This window comes from Narcine bancroftii, chromosome 8 (genome assembly GCF_036971445.1).
Source record: "Narcine bancroftii isolate sNarBan1 chromosome 8, sNarBan1.hap1, whole genome shotgun sequence".
Lineage (NCBI taxonomy): Eukaryota > Metazoa > Chordata > Chondrichthyes > Torpediniformes > Narcinidae > Narcine > Narcine bancroftii.
Window position 1 is genome coordinate 20,985,724 of NC_091476.1, and position 19,447 is coordinate 21,005,170.

General features: G+C 39.7%; 1 protein-coding gene across 5 annotated transcripts in view; it reads right to left on the reverse strand.

Moving 5' to 3' along the window:
* The window catches only part of taf1 (TAF1 RNA polymerase II, TATA box binding protein (TBP)-associated factor), a 107,720-nt gene that overhangs the window by 77,722 nt on the left and 10,551 nt on the right, over positions 1-19,447 (reverse strand). For 2 of the 5 annotated variants that reach the window (XM_069893081.1, XM_069893078.1), the window contains exons 4-11: positions 18,185-18,301; positions 16,834-16,950; positions 16,109-16,437; positions 13,609-13,824; positions 9,740-9,976; positions 7,947-8,178; positions 6,571-6,717; positions 3,974-4,141 (exon numbers count right to left, since the gene is read on the reverse strand). In XM_069893081.1, the coding sequence (XP_069749182.1) occupies positions 3,974-4,141; positions 6,571-6,717; positions 7,947-8,178; positions 9,740-9,976; positions 13,609-13,824; positions 16,109-16,437; positions 16,834-16,950; positions 18,185-18,301 (1,563 nt within the window). The remainder of the gene's footprint in view (positions 1-3,973; positions 4,142-6,570; positions 6,718-7,946; positions 8,179-9,739; positions 9,977-13,608; positions 13,825-16,108; positions 16,438-16,833; positions 16,951-18,184; positions 18,302-19,447) is intronic. The other 3 variants (XM_069893079.1, XM_069893082.1, XM_069893080.1) reach the window with 3 other exon arrangements.

Here is a 19,447-nt window from a genome sequence, read left to right on the forward strand (position 1 = left end):
ATTAACCAGATTTTTCGTATAACTGAGAAATTGCTTTAAGCAGGTCCAGTAGCATCAGCAGATGCTGGCATCAGCGGTAAAACAAGAAAAAAACAACAGAAGGTTTTCAATCATGAAATAATGTTTAATTCTTACCAAAAAACATGATCTCTACTTACAAAATAAGATAATTGCACACATTTAAAAAAAGACCTTTTTTTCCAACTTATAAAATTTTTAGGTAACTGAGAATTTCGATTGTGGTTTTCAGATAATCAGAAATGAACTGTATTTCAATAATAAACAAGAATAGAAATTTCCTTATTATTACTATGGATCCACTTCACTTTCATACCTTACACTGCCCATCATACTTGATATATTTTACCCCTTAAATGCTCACTTATTTTATTTTACATTGTTAAATAATCTTTAAGGTACAGTACAACTCCAATTACCTGAAATTGGATTCTCTGAAATCTTCATAAACCCAATTAAAAAAAAAATTTTTTTTTGGATAAATAAGGATATCCAAAACAAATCAGAAATTATAATTTATCAGAATTTTTTTTGGCGCCAAACTGAAATCACAGGTTGAAAAAAAATTCACTTGACATGAAATTAGGACAATCTACCTTCCCCTATTGTCTTTTCTCTCCACTCTCCCTCACAAACTGCATGCCACTGTCTTCCTGTCACAAGCTTGTCATCAAGGGAGCGGCCTCCTGGGCAGGAGTGGGACCTCAGGCTCAGTGGCATTCCATCCCCTCCCATCCCATCCCCTTCCTTCTCTCCCTCCTCAGTATACAGGAGCTCCTGACGCCAACTCCAAACCCTCCCCTTGGCCTACTACCGCACATGCACACCAGACTCCCAGGTGTACGTGTGCAATAGGCATAGGAGAGGATTTGGAATTGGGACTCGGGCATCAGCAGCTCCAGCGACTAGGGAGACAGGAGCCCACAGACTCGTCAGTGAGTGTTCCACCAGCCCTGAAAGCCTCCCCAAGGATCAGCGGCAGCAGTGAGGACTTGTCGGCGATCGGCGGCAGCAGTTGGGAGGTCTCAGTGATCAGCAGTGGCTAGCATTCTTTTGGTGAGAATTCTTCTTTCTTTGGCTTGGCTTCGCGGACGAAGATTTATGGAGGGGGTAAATGTCCACGTCAGCTGCAGGCTCGTTTGTGGCTGACAAGTCCGATGCGGGACAGGCAGACACGGTTGCAGCGGTTGCAAGGGAAAGTTGGTTGGTTGGGGTTGGGTGTTGGATTTTTCCTCCTTTGTCTTTTGTCAGTGAAAGCCTTCCCTTGCTCTTGTTTAAACATTGATGCAAGTGATTTGCAGTTGCTACTGGACTATTTTTAAAAAATGACCAGATATCCAAAAAAACCATTTATCCAACATAGGCCCGGTCCCAACCATTTCGGATAATCGGAGTTGTACTGTACTCTGGGCTTTTGCATTGATCACCATGGGAAAATGGTGTATAACTTCATCTTTTCTTTTATGATTTATCTACCCACAATCTCTTGCAAAATGTCTCACAATCTGCCCATTCACACCAACCATCACTGTTGATCTTCTGGCCATCCACCCACCACAATATTGGTCACCATTTACTCCCTAAACATTAGCCAAGCTGCTCTCTCGACTTGAGGCCTCCTCCTCCAGCCCTCTGTGCATCCAACACCCCTGTACCTCCCCAACATGGTAAATATCTACAGATTGACCACATCCCCTTGCCTCCCAACTCTTGCCAGGGATTTTAGGACCTTGCATATTGCACAAATTTGTATAATTTTGGCTGGGATTGTTTGCATCAACTTTTATAATGGACTTAAAAGGTACAGAGGCACCTGAAATTTACTACCCTGACTCAAATAGGATGTATAACAAGCTGAGGCTGACACCTAAAAATTAAAGCACAAGACATGAATTTATTTTTCAACTATGGACAATAATTATGTGACATGAATTATAAGAGTCAAGCCATCAATTTAAACAATAGTGACTTAATGTTGCATGGCATGAGTAGCACAATGCTGCGACAGCTCCGGTTCAAATCCCGCGCTGTAAGGAGTTTGTACGTTCTCCCTGTATCTGTGTGGGTTTTCCATGGGGGCTCCAGTTGCCTCCCATCATTCAAAACGTACTGGGATATGTGGATCAATTAGGCGGTGCGGGGTCATGGGCCGAAAAGGCCCGTTACCATGCTGTATGTCTAAATTTAAATTTCAAATTTAAACATCCAAAAACATGAATTTTAACAAAAACACTTTCTTAAAGGAACTATGTTCCTGAACAAACAAAATTTCTTCTGATCCATCACAACTATTGATCTCCATGGAGATTTTAATAAAGCATACAAGATTCTGTCAGTGACAAAACTGCTTATTTTGGCAAGGGCACTGAAACCTAAGGCATTGGCCTAGATCATCTAACCAAAGTTTCCAATCAAGAAAGAGTCAGATCAGAAGAGTCACTTGGAATCAACAAACCTGCGAACCTTTCAGCCACCAGTGAATTGGGTTTCTGACCTATCCTCTTAAACTTAATCCAGTGGCCTGCACATCAGCAACCAGTTTGCCCTTTCAGAGATCCAGTCTCAGACATATTGGAAAACTGGATCATTGAAAGGCAAGAGGCCATTAGCTGAGTAAGATCACAAGAGGTATGGTATCTCTGACTCAGAAGTCAGAAAAAAATACAAATTGATAAAGGGATAATTGATGCATTTCTCTTCTGGTGTTTGTTTTTAAATAAATTCTTCCTCCCAGGTGAGCTTCATGCACATGTCAATAAATGAAATCTTGATTCACATGGAAAGTCTCACTCTTGTTCTTTTATGGAGTACAATTGAAGAAGCAACAGGCCAAAAATCCTCATCACCCCAGGAAATGATACTGCCAAGAAACATAATAATGATTGGTGGCAACTCAGGTGAACAGGCTGGTGAAGGCATTTGGCATGCTGGACTTTATTGGGCATGATACTGAATACAAAAGTTGGGACCTCATGGCTCAGCCATAGGACGCCCTAGTGAGACGACACTGTGTGCAGTTCTGGTCACTCAGCCAAAGGAAATATATCTTAAGTTGGAAAGGGTTTAGAGAAAATTCACCAGGATATTGCTGGAACAAGAGAGCCTGAGTCACAGACAGAGGTTAGATTGGCTTGATCTTTATTCCAAAGAGCTTTGGTGGCTGAGGGATGACTTATGGAGGCTTATAAAATCATGATGGATGTGGATAAAGACTGTCTTTTTCCCCCAGAATAGATGATTCTAAAATTAGGCATAGGTTTAAGGTGAGAAATAAAAGATTAAGAGGGTCATAAGAGAAAACTTTTTCAATCAGAGCTTAGTCCAGGGAGCCACAGAAAACTGTAGGAGCAGGCACAATTTTAATGTTCGAAACACATTTGGATACATGGATAGGAAAGGCTTAGATATGAGGCCAAATGCAGGCAACTTGGTCAGCAAGGATAAATTGTGCCCAAGGGTCTGTATCAAACATCTGGGAGAACCAACCATCATATGCCATTAGTGCATGCAAGGACCAGGCATGTGGTCTCTCCAATGGACAACAAAGAGATCACCAGAGGTCCACAGGGAGTTTCACATTGTGTTCACAAACTGTCAGATGTATGGTTGCAAATTAACGAACCTGACCCATAGATAAGGGATCAGACACATAAAAATGAAAAAAGTAAAATTTGATTAAATGAAGTGGTGGAAAATTTTTTAATTTTTAGGCTCTGTGAGTTGTAATTCCTCCAAGTGGAGAACCCATTGACTTAAAACTAAGAAAATCAGAGGAGTCGAGGACTCGGCAGGACATTCAGCCTGACAACCGTGTCAGTGAAGATATACAATTAGAAGGCCTATTCCTTGTTCTAATTTTTACATTACCACAGCTTCCCAACATTTTGCATTTCTGATAATTTGATATGCCAGTATCTATTCTTATTTTGCCGTAAAATGCTTTTCCAGAACATACCAAGAATAATGTTTTCATCATTTGGGTCAAGAGTCAATACTGGTGGTTCCAAAATTTTATCCATGGCTTGATCATCCCATATGATGTTATCTTCCCATCTTCCGTACACCAGTTCCTCATTGTCAATTGGAAAGATGGAATACCATGTCTTATCATCTTCCTGAGAAACTACATAAAGAAACAGACAGAAAAAATATCAATGAACTGATTCTGTGGCTTCAAACACTCCTGGACTATCATGAAGAAAGCCTGTAAGCACCTCTACTTTCTCAGGAGTTTGTGAAGGTTTGGTATGACTTTGAAAACTTTGACAAACTTCTATAGATATGTATTGGATAGCCTGGTATGGGGGCATCAATATCTCAGAGTAGAAAGCCTTGCAAAAGGTAGTGGGCACAGTCCAATTCATCACAGGTAAAACTCTCCCCACTATCGAGAAAATCTACGTTGAATGCTGCTGTCGGAGAGCAGCAGCAATCATCAGGGATCCTCACCACCCAGGACATGCTCTGTTCTTACTGTTGCCATCAGGAAAGAAGTATAGGTGCTACAAGACTCATACCACTTGATACAGAAACAGTTGCTACCCCTCCACCATTAGACTCCTCAACAATAAACTCAATCAGAGTCTCAATTAAGGATTCTTACTTTGCTCATTATTTATTATTGAATATTTATTTTCTGTACAGTTTGCACTTGTTTACATTTCACTCTTTTGGATATGTATCTTTTCTTGAGGACAGTTTCTTTGCACTACCGGTAAGTAAAAATTCTGCCTGGCTCGCAGGATTGTGTGTGATATCATTTATTTGCTTTGACAATAAATATGAACTTTGAAAATACACAATAAAATATTAAACATCAACAAGGAGAAGTCTTGGAGAGCACTAAATTAGCACCATTTAACGTTGAAGTGTTCTGATGTATGATTCTGGTCACTGAATTTTGTTTTTTGACTTCAGGATATGTAACTATGAATCATACTAGTTCCCCAGAAAGATAATCACAAATTATTTTCTTGAACAACTATCATTCATATGGTGAATGTTGTTTTGTTAGGAATTTCAAGATTTCAAAGTGATAATAATATGTGATAATAATGGAAGGTAACAATGCTCCTATTCACCTCATGAGTGCTAAAAGATCCAAGTTAAAGAGCTCAATAGCCAGAACACTTTCTGCTCAAAATTTCAAATTGTTTAATTGCAATTCTGAACTTAAAGATTTCACTTGCATTTTTTTTCCCCAAAAAGGCCTCCAACGTACACAAATCTGAATCTTGGTTAGTAAATTAACATTGAATGGAACTGAATCACCAGAAGAAAAATTAATTGATAATGTTCCACAAAGTCAAGAAAAGTCTAAGTGAATTTTTTCAACTTGTATGACAGCGTGTAAAGTGGAGATGGAATGAGCAGATGTTTAAGTAGCTTTGCAGATGGGACCAATCGAAGGTACCTCTCTGGGTGACTTGTCTATAGCCTTGTGCACAGCAGGCATGGATTGACTAGGCTCATTTGCTGGAGGCTGCAATGAATTGTTCCTTCATAATCAAATGATACTTCAAATAGTTCTGTTTTCTGTGAATCTTTCAATTGTATCACATTTCATTTTGGGATTTGGTTCACTGGCTCATGCTTACTCTTAGATTTGGTTCTTCATTCTGTTGCTTGCTTTCCCCCAACAAAAATGTTTTTTTTCCACCTTCTTTGATTGGAAAAGCACAAGCAGCCTGGGTCTACTAAAGATTGTCTGTCAATAAGCAGAATGTTTTGTTCTGGATATTGCTGCACTTGAGTGTTATTGGTAGATTCTATTCGTTCAATGTATTTCATGCTTCTATCTTTGCAGAGTGGAGAAACACAAGCCAAAATGTGGACCACTTACTGCAGAATGTATTTGATCCCATTTTAGCCCAATTTATGGCATGGATTCTGATTATCCATGAGTTTATATTGATCCCATGACCATGGCTAATGTCAGAAAATACCTGAAGCTAATGTCAAAAAATACCAAAAGCATATTTACTTTTATTATAGATTTGTTCAGCACTTGTGAGAAGTGAATGCACTTGATATACCAACCAAAGCCTGGATGTCAATCAGGGATTAGTGCATGTGGGCAATGACTATTTCAATATCTGAAATTATCAAACACTTGGAGTCTGCTTAATCATCAATTGATGAAGCTGTGAAGATGTTTGAGGCAAAACAGTCGCTCTGAGGAATTCATGCATTTTTTTCACAAGTTAATTAGATTTGAACACAAAAATTAAAATCTTTCTCAATCACTTCTTGCACAACTCAGTGCAACTCCATTTACGGTCTCTTGTGTCTTCAGTACATCCCGAGTTATACACTGCATCACTTTACATTTCAATCATTAACATACAATATTTTAATTCTTCCCAGGTATAACTTCTTCTCAGCCTCATTCTGCAAGTAAAATACTTGTTAGAAACAATCTGCATCACTTAATACATACTCACTTGCTAACCCCCTATTCCCAGAACAACACACACTCCTTTCCTGATCTGCTGCTTTCACTGTACCGTACAGATTCCCAGTCAACATTCATCTCATTCCATTAAAACACACGTTTTATTTGCCGAGATGGTGTACCGTGCTGCTCTGGCGCATGCTTGTCTTTTCCTTTGGCTGGAATTGGAGGACCTGGGATTGTCGTTTTCTGAATCGGTGTAGGGGGCACAGAATTTGACAACCAAGTACCACCACGATTGAGCCCTGAACAAACAAAAAAAAAATTGCAATAACAATGTTGGAAGGCAAATGGTTTCTCAAAATATTGAAAATATAAAACCACCAATTAACTAAAAGAAAAGAAATATTGCATCAATGTTACGAGTATTCAACAGTCTTGTTACGAATTCAAGATTAAAGATCCTTTACAGGTCAAGTACACCTTATCCAAAAACTGAAAAATCCAAAAACCAAAAAAAAATTTTAGCGCCAACATGACACAAGTTAAAAAAAAAAAAATCACCACCTGACTTGCCCATGTGGGTCTCTGACACTGTTGGTTTGGTAACAACAGGACGCTGTGTCACAAAATGAAATTGTTGTTTCTGGCCGGGAAAAGGCTAAGTGGAGCTGGGTCCAAGTCTTCAGCATCGACTGAAGCCAGTGTCGGCGACAACGACTCCATTCTCAACATCAGGAGCAGTGCTGTCCACATCGAAGAAGTTGCCTTGGGCTCATGGTCAGGAGGGGTGGGGAGGTGTTGGACTTCGGCAGTGGCGGAGGGGAGGTGTCAGGAACCTCCAGCAGGAAGATGTCGGGACTGATGGGGAGGTGTCAGGGACTGGCAGTGGCGGTGAGGAGGTATCAGGGATGGACGGCAGCAAAAGACAAAAACCATTGTTTATGAGGACGATGACACTAGAGGAAACATTTGAAAAACCCAGTGAGGAGAATTTCTAATGTTTGGTGCTGCATTTACCTTCTTTTGGAAGCAGAGATCAAGTTTTTTTTTGGAAAGGACTAAACATTATTTCATGTGAATTTTCCACTGTGGCTTTATGTCAGTGCTCAAAAAGCCTGCTGTTGTTTGTTGTTTAACCACTGATAAAGGTATTCTGCTGATGCCACTGTGCTGCTTAGGTTCCATCGTTCCAAAAACATAAAAACCCCCAAAACCGTCTGGTCCCAAGCGTTTCAGATATGGGGTTCTCGACCTGTATTGTCATATAATAGTACAGACATGAAATATTACACGACCTGCCTTCTGCCTGCCAGAAGGCAGACAAAGAGTTGCCATTAGCGTTGCCTGGCACCCCTCAAGACAGACAGAAAGAGAAGCAAATGATGATTTTGACCTGAATATTTACTGTATAGCCATCACAGTAATGAAATTTAAAACAAAACACTATGCATTGCATTCTACTAATTCATTGTTCACTATTAAGTTATTGCCTTCATTCTCACAAATATTCAGAACAGGCTAAAATTCAAACCTTGTTGTGCATTGTATGCAGTGGCATTTCGAGTCATACTGGATGGCAACCAGCCTGCTAGGCTGGCTCGCTGGGATTTTGTCGTCTTATGTTTGACATCCTCTCCATTCCAAATAATGTCCTCTTCCCAAGGCAGTTGAGTCACCATAAGAAAGTGCTCATCAAGAAGAGTCTCTATTTCATTCTCAAACTCCCTTTCATCTGCTGACTTCTCCATCTCGTCAGACGGCTCCTACGATCATTCACGTACATATTTACAATCAATGACATGAACAGCAAAAATCTCATCTGAAATTATCAATGCGAAATTATCAATGCTGACAAATAAAACGAGGTAATCACGTCAAAATAATTTCATTCAAAAGCACCTTAAGGACAATAAATACTTAGATTGTGATGTGCCCTTTTCAATCTCTAAATCCAACAAGGTGACCCGTTGATCTGATTTTGTGATAACTGAGTACCTGATGCTTACTGATTTTAAGATACACAATTCCTGAAAGTCGTAAAGTCGTAAAGAGAGCCTTTAGCACATTGGGCTTCATAAAGCAAAATAGTGAGAATAGGATTTGCGATGCTATAGCAAAGTTGCACAAGACCTTGGTGAAGCCTTATGTGAAGTATTGTGTGTAGTTTTAGTAACTACAGGAAATAGATCAATAAAACTGAAAGAGTGCACGGAAGATTTACTAGGATGTTGCCAGGACTTGAACTGAGTTATAGGGAAAGGTTAAACAGGTTAGGACTTTATTCTCTGGAACGAATAAAAATGAAGGGAGATTTGATTGAGGACTACAAAATTATGATGGGTATAGACAGAGTAAGTGAGATTAGATGAGATACAAACCAGAAGACATGGGTTAAGGGTGAAAGGGGAATTTCTTCACACAGAAAGTGGAGGGAGAATGGAACAAGCTACCAGCTGAAGTAATGAATGTGGGCTCAATTTTAGCAACTGAGAAGGATTTGGACAGGTACATGGTTGGGAGGGGTATGGATGGATATGAAATAAATGCAGGTCAGTGAGACTAAACAGGATAATAGTTTGGAACAGAATAGAAGGGCCAAAGAGCCTGCTTTCGAGGACCATCGCCTTCCCAAGATCGTGTTATATGGCGAGCTCTCCACTGGCCACCGTGACAGAGGTGCACCAAAGAAAAGGTACAAGGACTGCCTAAAGAAATCTCTTGGTGCCTGCCACATTGACCACTGCCAGTGGACTGATATCGCCTCAAACCGTGCATCTTGGCGCCTCACAGTTTGGCGGGCAGCAACCTCCTTTGAAGAAGACCGCAGAGCCCACCTCACTGACAAAAGGCAAAGGAGGAAAAACCCAACACCCAACCCCAACCAACCAATTTTCCCCTGCAGCCGCTGCAACCGTATCTGCCTGTCCCGCTTCGGACTTGTCAGCCACAAACGAGCCTGCAGCTCACGTGGACTTTTTACCCCCTCCATAAATCTTCATCTGCGAAGCCAAGCCAAAGAAGAAAATTCTATAACTTTATGGTTCTAAAATCAAGGAAGGTTTCGAGGGAAGGCTGTGTTATTAGAATAAAAAATGCACATAATGTCATTTTACAACATCTAGATTCAAATATAATCTGAAAGATATGTTACAGTTCGATCTTTAATTTGAGAACTGAATATTTTCATTTGGATTCAAGAATAGGATTTTTACAACAAATGGAACAGGCGTTTTCAAAGAAATTAAATTCAACCATGAGCAGGACATGAAACTCCTAACACAAAGCACATGAAGACCAGCCCATGATAATTTACCTGTTACTCACCTGTACCTCGACTTGACAAGTTATTTTTTCCTCCAGTACATTTTCTTGCTCTGTTGTTGGCTTCAATTTGAAGCCATAATCAAATCCTTCCCCATCCTCTGGCACCCCAAGCATATCATACCAGAGTTGTGCAGGTCCATAACGCCATTCTGCAACTTTTGGTCTCATATCCATTATATTATCAGTATCACCAGTGGATTGAGAGAATTTGGACTCCACAGGGGCCATCATTGTAATCTGAAAGTTATGACAAGAAATGACAATCAAGGGTGATTCTGAATTAATGATATTACAAATCAGATTTCTAAAGAATTATCAATGGCCAATTAAATAAATTTAAATAGCAATCATCACTTGGTCCTTCAAGAATTATACTGTTCAGTAAAATTAACTCTTTTGCCACTCTCCAAATTTCTTGTTCTAAAAATCCTCACTCCACTCCTTTTTTCAGCATCATTACCATTTATCAATCTCCATATTTGAGTCTTTTCCCTTTAAATTTGCTACACTTCTCCCTAAATGTCTCCTCCGGTACAAATTCTTTCATATTTCATGTTCACTCACTCAACTACAGTGTCTGACTTCTGCTCTTCATTAGTTTGGGCTTTATCAAAATCAATGCAATTCCAATGAGTTCTTCTGTCCCTCCCAGCATTTTCACTGTCAATATGACTTTCCAAATGAGCTGGAGTGTGAGATCACCATAACATAGACTCAATAGTCGAAGAAGAATGTTGCTTGTCCACATCAAATTCTTAGTCTGATGAAATTAGCTTCAGTGCCATCATCAGACGAGACACAACAAACATGACACTGAGATTCCTTCTTACACTGCAAAATATGGTTTCACAATTATCTGAATGCTAAAAACTTAACATTACTTCATCATGGAGCAATCTTATTGACTCAACTTCATCATGGAGCTACCTTATTGACATCTCCTCCAGCAACCACTTCAGTGCCCCAAATCTAATATTGTGTAATTTCACTCCAAAAACTATTCCTGCTTTCATTGTTATTTCAATTAAAAGTTTACCAAATTTAATTCCTTCATCCTTGTAATATTAGGGATTGTAAATGACTCCATTCTGTGAATGACTGAAACGTACCCTGAAACCAATAGCTCCAGCTACATATAAAAACCAAGCCGCCAATTTTATCCTCAATGCCATTCTCTCCCAAACTAAACCTCCAACCCCATTTCCTCTCCAACACAAAGAATAGCTGCATCTAAATGTTGCCCACTTGCTACCAAATCCTAATCCATACTTTTGTTCTTACATAACTCAAAAGTTTCAATGGGCCTCTGGCTGACCTCCAATCCAATGTGATACTGGCTTTCAGTATTGATATTTTAAGGCATGAAACATGGCGACTTTATATTCTGATTTTATATCCAGCACGGTTAGCGCAATGCTATTACAGTGCCAGTGAACAGGTCCAGGGTTTGAATCCTGTATTGTCTGCATGGAGTTTGTACATTCTCCCCATGTCTGCGTGGATATTCCCTGGGCTCTGGTTTCCTCTCACCGTTCAAAACATGTTGGTGGGGGGGGGGGTTATAGGTCAATTGGTCGGCCCGGGCGTGTGGGCCAAAAGGGCCTATTACCATGCTGTATGTTTAAATTTAAATTTTAGAACGTAGAATGGTACAGCAGAGGTACAAAGCCCTTTGGCCTACATCAGTGCCAATCATGATACCAAATTAAACATCCCATCTTACCTGCATTTGGTGCTTATCCCTCCTTTCCCTGTGTGTTCACATCTAAATGCCTCTTAAACATTGCTACTGTATCTGTTTCTACCACCTACCCTGGCAATGTGTTGCAAGAACCTGCCATTGAGTGTAAATAAAATCCTTGTAAATATCCTTCAACTCCCCCACTTCATTACCAGTAAAAAAAACACAAAATGCAGGAGAAGCTCAGCAGGTCAAACAGTGTCCTTTATGTAACAAAGGTAAAGATTCATAACCGACGTTTCGGGCTTGAGCCCTTCATCAAAGTATGAGAAAATGCTGGCAAGTGTCCAAACAAGAGTCGGGGGCAGGGGTTTGGCAAAGACAGATAATAGGTGGAGAAAGGAGGGAGGAGATAGCAGCAATGAGTGGATGGAGGAACTGGAAAAACAGGAAGGAGGGAGGGAAAAGGCAAGCAGGTTTAATGGAAGGCAGTAAAGTCAATGTTAATGCCATCTGGCTGGAAGGTGCCCAGACAGAAAATAAGGTGTTATTCCTCCAATCTACAGGTGTTCAGGCTGGGATAGTACACAAGGCCATGGACAGACATGTGAGCACGGGAGTGTGACTCGGAATTGAACCATTTGGCCATTGGGAGGTCGCTGTGGTTGCAAACAGAGCGGAGGTGCTGAGAAAAGCAATCTCCCAGCTGCAGAAATCTAGAAGTGGCAAAAAAGGGTGGACCCGATGCAGTAAATAAGTCTTCTGGATGCATAAGTGAAGTGTTGCTTCACTTTAAAGGCCTGCTTATGGTCCCAGACCATGATGAGGGAGGAGGTAAAGGTTCAAGTGTTGCATCTTGTGCAGGCACGGAGGAAGGTGCCAGGGTGCAGTGGGAGGGATGAGTGCATGAGGGAATTGCAGAGAGAGTACTCCCTGCAGAAGGCTGAGAGGGGAGGAGAAGGAAAAACGAGTCTGGTGGAGGGATCCTGTAGTAAGTGCCAGAAATTCCAGCGGATAGCGTGTTGGATGCGGAGATTGGTGGGGTGAGGATGAGGGGAATTCTATGTTTGTTGCGACTGGGGGCAGAGTGGGGCAGGGCAGATGATCAGGAGATAGAGGAGGTGAGGGCCGAATTGATGGTTGTGGAAAGGAAGCCATGTTTGTGGAAGAAGGCAGACATTTCAGAAGATCTCATCTTGGGAATCCTGCAGTTACCCTAATGTCCCTCAATTAGATTTATACTGACTCCGACTCTGGAACCAAGTACAGTAGAGGGTAAAGTAGAAATGTAAAGAGAGAAGGGAGGGTGTTACCTGAAACAAGGACAATCTCCCCATGCACTGCCTGACCCACTGACTTCCTCTAGTCGCTCACTGATGGCTAGAGATTCCAGCCTGCTTCTCTGAGCAGGCATCCAGCTGTTTAGCATGTCTTCTTGGCTGGTTCTGAGCTATTGTTACCAAACAGGACATCAGAGCCCCACATGAGCATGTCGGGTGAATATTTTTTTCAACTTGTGACATCATGTTCCGGCCAAAAAAAAATTTGGATAACTGAGTGTTTTGTATAAGTGGTTTTTGGATAATCAGAAACATATTTTCTTAATGTCAGAGACACTTAGGAAAGATTGGTTCATTGCAACAGCAAACACATGAGCAAATAATATCGGCCAACATTGCTGACTGGGAGTAACATTTTCAAAAGGTGTCATCTCTCAATTTTACCTATATGTAAATACAAGAAAAATAACAGAAATGCCACTTGCTATCTTATAAAGTTTGTCCAAACTGTTCATATCAATACTCTCTTTTCCAAATAACATCCACAAGAACCTTTGAAGAACTAAGCTCAGAGAAAACTACCACAGGATGTTATCTTGTCATTCATGTCACCATTGTTTGTGTTGTAATATACTTTTGGACATCCTCAAGCTAAAAAAAAACATTCACATTCCTATAACCTGTCACATGGAAATTGCCTGGTGTCCATTTTTAGGAGTTCATGAAAGCATTTCCAGAGGCAAATATTCAGGAGGGATGGAATTCTGAAAATGTACTTTCCCATTAATGATCACACAGCACCATGCCAGTTTTTATCTGATTCAGTTTTGAACTTGATGTTGACTATATAATTTTATACAAATTTAAATTGTATATTATATTTTTTCAAAATATAGCTTAATACATACTTCATCATCAGATAGGCACTGTTCAGGTGGTGGAGGAGCAGCATAATGGTACTCCCAGCCAGATTTTTGTTCCTTTCCTATCTCTTCTCCATCTCCCTCCTGTGATGAAGCCTCAGGCTGTGGCTCACGATGTTTCTTTTTTCTTTTCCGCCTAGCACTTCGCCAAACTGATGGGATATTCTTTCCGGGTCCAAATAAGCGTAAAAAACGCAACACCTGCAAAATTAAGCAATCTTAATTAAATATCCCATCAAATACAATAAAAATTTCATTTGCAAAACTGTCAACAGTTGGAGTAAATGTATGTACTGAAACCTCTGCATAATTCTTTTTTTTTTAAATTTTTTATTTTTCACACCATAAATCACATTAGCCATGATATACACTTTATCTTTTTCACACATATACAGTGACTTTTTCTCCCCCCCCCCTCCCTCCTCCCAAGCCACCCCCCCACCCCCCCCTCATCCATTTTAGGTATACAATCACACCATGTTCACAGACACCAAACAGATCTGGCAATTGTCATACTCATTGATTCAAATACCTAATCCACATCACGCACCACTGAGTTCCTGGCATAGTATTTGCAAGAAAAAGGGGAAGGGAAAATAGATGAACTGCCAGTCTAAACCAATAAATAAAGGTGCTACTATTCAGCTAATCAAATCCCAGACCATGCCCAGATCCACAACATATTCATACTTTAACATGTGATTGTTGCCACCTCGCCTCCCACAACTTTCTATCAAGAGATGGGAGTCTGGTGATGGAACACAACCTTGAAAAAATTCCTGAGCATCATTAATAAGCAAAACTTTCAGTGTTGCTAACTCATGAATGACGCCCTTTTGCCCAAAGTGCCAGCAAAATTGACCCAAAGCATCCAGCAGGTCAATGCAGACAGATGAGAAACACAGGCAATGGGTGAGCTCCAGGAAGTTTCAGCCCACTTATCTGCCATACAGCTTTAAGATTTACATTACTGTGATGTATTTAAAAGGGAAAACAAAAGATTAGTTCCACTGATAGGCATAACAGGAAGTTCAAGTGTGCAACATCCAAAGAATATTATTTTCTATACTCAGATTCAGACACGAGAAATTCAAATAAATATTAAATTGAAAAGTTATAACCCAATTTGTCCTTATTTATGAATATATGCTACTATTGGGAAAAGCAGGATGAGAATAATGAGAACTCGTATGCAAGTCCCTAAGTTGTGTAATGAAATAAATATATAAGCAGTGATCAAATGATCCTCTGGTTTTATTGTGAAGTATTAAGGAAGGATTAACAAGAATCCTTGTTGTAAAGATTCTTATAAGATAGTGACCATAATATGACAGAATTCCAGATGCATATTGAGGGTGAACACCACAGGATGAAAACCACTGTTTTCAACTTAAATAAGGGGAATGATAATGACCTGAAGGTGGAGTTCTCTGAAGTGGACTGGAAAAATAAGCCAAGGGGCAGGTCAGAAGATGAACAGTTGCATTTGTCAGTAGCTAGCCCATTGTACTCAGCAGGAATTTATCCCAATTAGAAAGAGGGATTCCATGAGAAGAAGACACAATCTCTAGTTGATAAAGGTCAACTAAATGTTAAATTAAAAACTAAAAGGCAAGAGCTACTGGTAGCCAAATAATTGGGATGTTTCTAGAATCCAACAACAATAAAAAGTTCCTAAGATTTTGAGAGAAAAGTGTTATATCAAAAGAAACACTAAGGGTCTCTACACATAAAGGGAGGCCTGCAATGTGCAGAGAACAAGACGAGTGAATTACAGGCATGTTCAATTAATTTTTTTCCATCAGTGTTCACAGTTCAGGACACTGCAAATATCCCTGAAATAATAGATGGACTCATTTCCAATCACATAGGATAAAGCATTAGAGAAACTCACTGGGCTAAATGAGGACCAATTGCCAGAATTTGATGACCTGCTTTCAGTTTTAAAGAAAGTGAATGATAAATCATTACATATGTTTAAGGTGGAGTAACATAAATATTTGAAACATCATGGAAGGTTATGGAGAACTGGCAACAGACAGGAGTTGAGACCAGCGTAGATTAGCTACGATCACATTGAATAACAGTGCAGGGTTGAGGACCCTGGTGGCCTATTAATGCTTTCATTTTCTTATATTTAAGTTAATTTGTGATATTCTATATTTAAATCATGGTCATAAATTCATAGAAATCTCAAAGTTTATCTTGATCAATATGTGTTGTCTTAAGTTAATAGCTCATTAAAGACAGATGATGCCTTTCTCAGAGACTAACAGATTTATCACATTTCTGGATTCTGTGATGATAAACAGCTTCATTAAGGTTTCAAAGAAAGCAGGAAATATATTTGACAAGTATATCTATGGAAACATGTACAATAAAGTATTCTTCTCTCAATATTCATTATCCAGGATCTGTCTGTCCAACAATTTTTATATACATACTTAGATTTCACTGCTCAATTAACATTATATCAGCTTTTTACCTGTCCTGGCCGAAATTCTGGGAAGAGTTCTGTTACATTAGGTAACTGCTTTGTTGAATCGCGCTGCATGATGCCTGCCAGTGGCAATGTGAGTTTATCCTCCTTTTGAGATTCATTCTGCCTTATTCGTGGAATGTGACGATCAGTCTCAGACTCTGAATCAGAGGAGCTGCTAAACTCAACCTTCTCCGAAGAGGACGAAGGAGCTATGATGGAAGGTAGGATGATCCCGTCATTTTCATCAGTCACTGGACTCGGAAAAAGACCATCAGTAGCACGAGATCCTCCCATAGTGCTGGAATGTAGTACTGCTGAATTTACCCCATTTGCTGGAAATGAAAACAAAGGTTAAAATTTAGCAAATTATATCCTCAATAATACTGCCCAAATAGCAGACAGGTCATCCTATACTGTTCTCCTGTACCTGAGGATGCTCTATCTCTGTCCTATTATACTGTACAACAGTTTAAATTTAAAAACTGTTTCCCATGAAAGTAATTTTTTTTTAAATATTCAAATGAACATCTTAAAAATTAGATAAAAGTATTGTCCACAGTTAAATCACTATTTGTTTCTTCTTCAAGCACTGGACCATCGTCAATGGTTCTACTTCACCAAAGAAATTTAGATGATTATATTACCCAACTCAAAAGAGTATTGTATCCATTTCTCTTTCATGACACTGTGCTCCCTCTCTTTCTAAGGGACCAATCATTTGAACTCACTTGATTCCTGCGAACCTCCCTCTTCTTTGCTTAATGGAGGTGGCGGTGGTGGGGGTGGCATGAGCTTCGAGTCCACATCCTCATTGTCAGCATCATAGTCATCGCCGTCATTGTCTTCTGGAGACAGCAAGAAAAGTTATTTTATGTCTTACTTTAAGATTTCCTCATTCAACTAATTAAAATACTATCTAAAAGATCCAAAAAAGAAACAACGATTTTCTTTTCTTTCTACTGGATGATTTTTCTGAGTAATTCCAGATTTTTCTGTTTTTAAATTAAGACCTTCCGAAATTCCCCTGAAGAGATTAATTCATAATTATTCATCAAATGTCAAAAATTAAACTTTTGTGATAAATCCAATCCAACTGATTACCAACAAATCACTCTATTCTCAATCATCACTGATGGAAACTATCATCAACCACTTACTAATCATATTATTAACTGTCACATCATTCAAGACAAAGCACCTTCTTGACTTGCATAATACCCACCATCCTAAATATTAATTTCCTCCACCACTCTCATACAGTGGCTGCCGTGTGTGTACAAACTGCAAAATTTGCAACGGTTTCTTGCTTAGACTATTATGGAAGGCAAAGATGACTCCACCATTCAGCACCTCCTAAACCAACTACTACCAACTCGAAAGATAAAGGCAACATTTTCATCTTCATGTCATACAACATCCTGATTTGGAAGCATATTACCAGTAATTCACAGCTGAGCTGAAATTCTGCAACTACCTACCCAAGCCTACTGTGGGTTATCTTCAACTTGAATGTTTCAGTGTTTCATGATCAACTTCTCTTTATTTTTTTATTTTTCACACTATGAACCATACTGACCAAAATACACACAAACATTTCCCTCTTGAATATTCACAGTGTCATTTTCTCCCCTTTTCCCCCCTCCCTTCCCTCCCTCCTTCACCCCCCCCTCCCCACCCACTCAACATTCAACAAATGATCAACTTCTCAAGGACAATTAGGGACAGCCAATAAACCCTAGCCTTGCCAGTGAACTCAGATACAAAAACACAAATTTAAAAAAAAGCTGAAAATGCAAAATATTTAAGAATCCTCATCTTCAATCCAAAATTAACAGAATGTTTCTTTCCTTTACAAGAGACCACTAGGTCTCTTCCCAATATCAACTCCTCCAGCTTCATTTCTTGCAACTGATGACATGACATGTGCCTTCCATTCTATATTCCATTTAGCACATATATTGTATCCTACAAGACTGTAATATTGGCAACTTTATCTTTTCATTATGTTTACAAGTTAAAGATCTAATTACCCATCCAAACATTAATTTGTTAATACATTTGTAGAATTGTCCTATTTACCCAGTTTCCTTAGAGGCTGAAGATTCCCCATCACTTGACGGTATCTGCGGGTCTCATCCTCTGCTACCTCATTGATATCCGAGTAATCAACTGCATCATCTTTGCTTTGAAGCCATCCTAAACAGGATAATTATTATTCACTTCAAATAAGAGTGAGAGTAACACATATCAGCTCTGGTGTTGTTTGTCATCTTAAGGAGATGCGTGGTCACATTTTGCATTTATACAGCTCCACATTTTTTTTCACAGAAGCAGTAAAAAGCACAGACACCAAGCAGAAATTAGGAGGGATGGCAAAAAGTAGATCTTACAGCCTTAAAGGTCAGGGAAATAGAAAGATATGGCTGAGATCACAATGTCAACGAGGAATGGTGCAAGATATCCAATAGGCCAAATATGAGGAATGGTGATTAAAACCTCGTCAGAACGCGGTAGTTGGGGTCCAAAATTTCATACCGCGTTACAGCCGAGTCGCAGAACAGATGCGTACATGTCAGGAAAAAGTGGAGCGTACATGTCAGAAGCAGGAAAACAGAATTTAAGCCCACCCTAATTGTGCTGCTGTATCCACCCCCACCCCCTTCCAGTCGTGCTTCCCCCCCCTCACCCACCCGACTTGTGCTGCCGGTCTCCCCCTTCTCACCCGCCTGATTCGCGCTGCCAGTCTCACCCCCCTCGCCCATCTTAAGAGTCCATTTTTGTGGCTGTTAGCCTGGCATCTTAAAATCAATGTTTGGGGTCCACAGACACCTGCACTATAAGCGATTCTGCAGATTAACGAATCGCGTTTTAATGAGTTTTCTCTGTATCAGTAAGAATAATTGAATCTGGAAACAACGAGATAGCTTCAGCTGCAAGTAGACTAAAATAAAGTTGAATCAGACAATGTTCAGAGCTAAAAATGGTCAGTCGCTTTGCATTAAAGACTAAAGCAAAACTGGAAGTTTTTCCATTTGAATTGGTATTGCCCTGCATCCAAATAGTTTAATAAAAATGACTACCATTTATATTCTTTCTCGGAATGCTGGTTGACTTTCAGTGCAAGAAATATCTTTCCAAGATTGATCATGATTGCTGAACCAAGGGTAGGTTATAAGGTGTGATTAAGACAATGCAAATTAAAGTAGGATATTAAAAGAGGTGGAGAGGTTTAGAGTGTGAATTATAAGGACGAAAGCTCTATGATTGAAGGCACAGGCATTAATGATGAAATTTAAAGAATGAAAAAGGGCACAAAAGCCCTGATTCAAAAGGCTTGTTCCA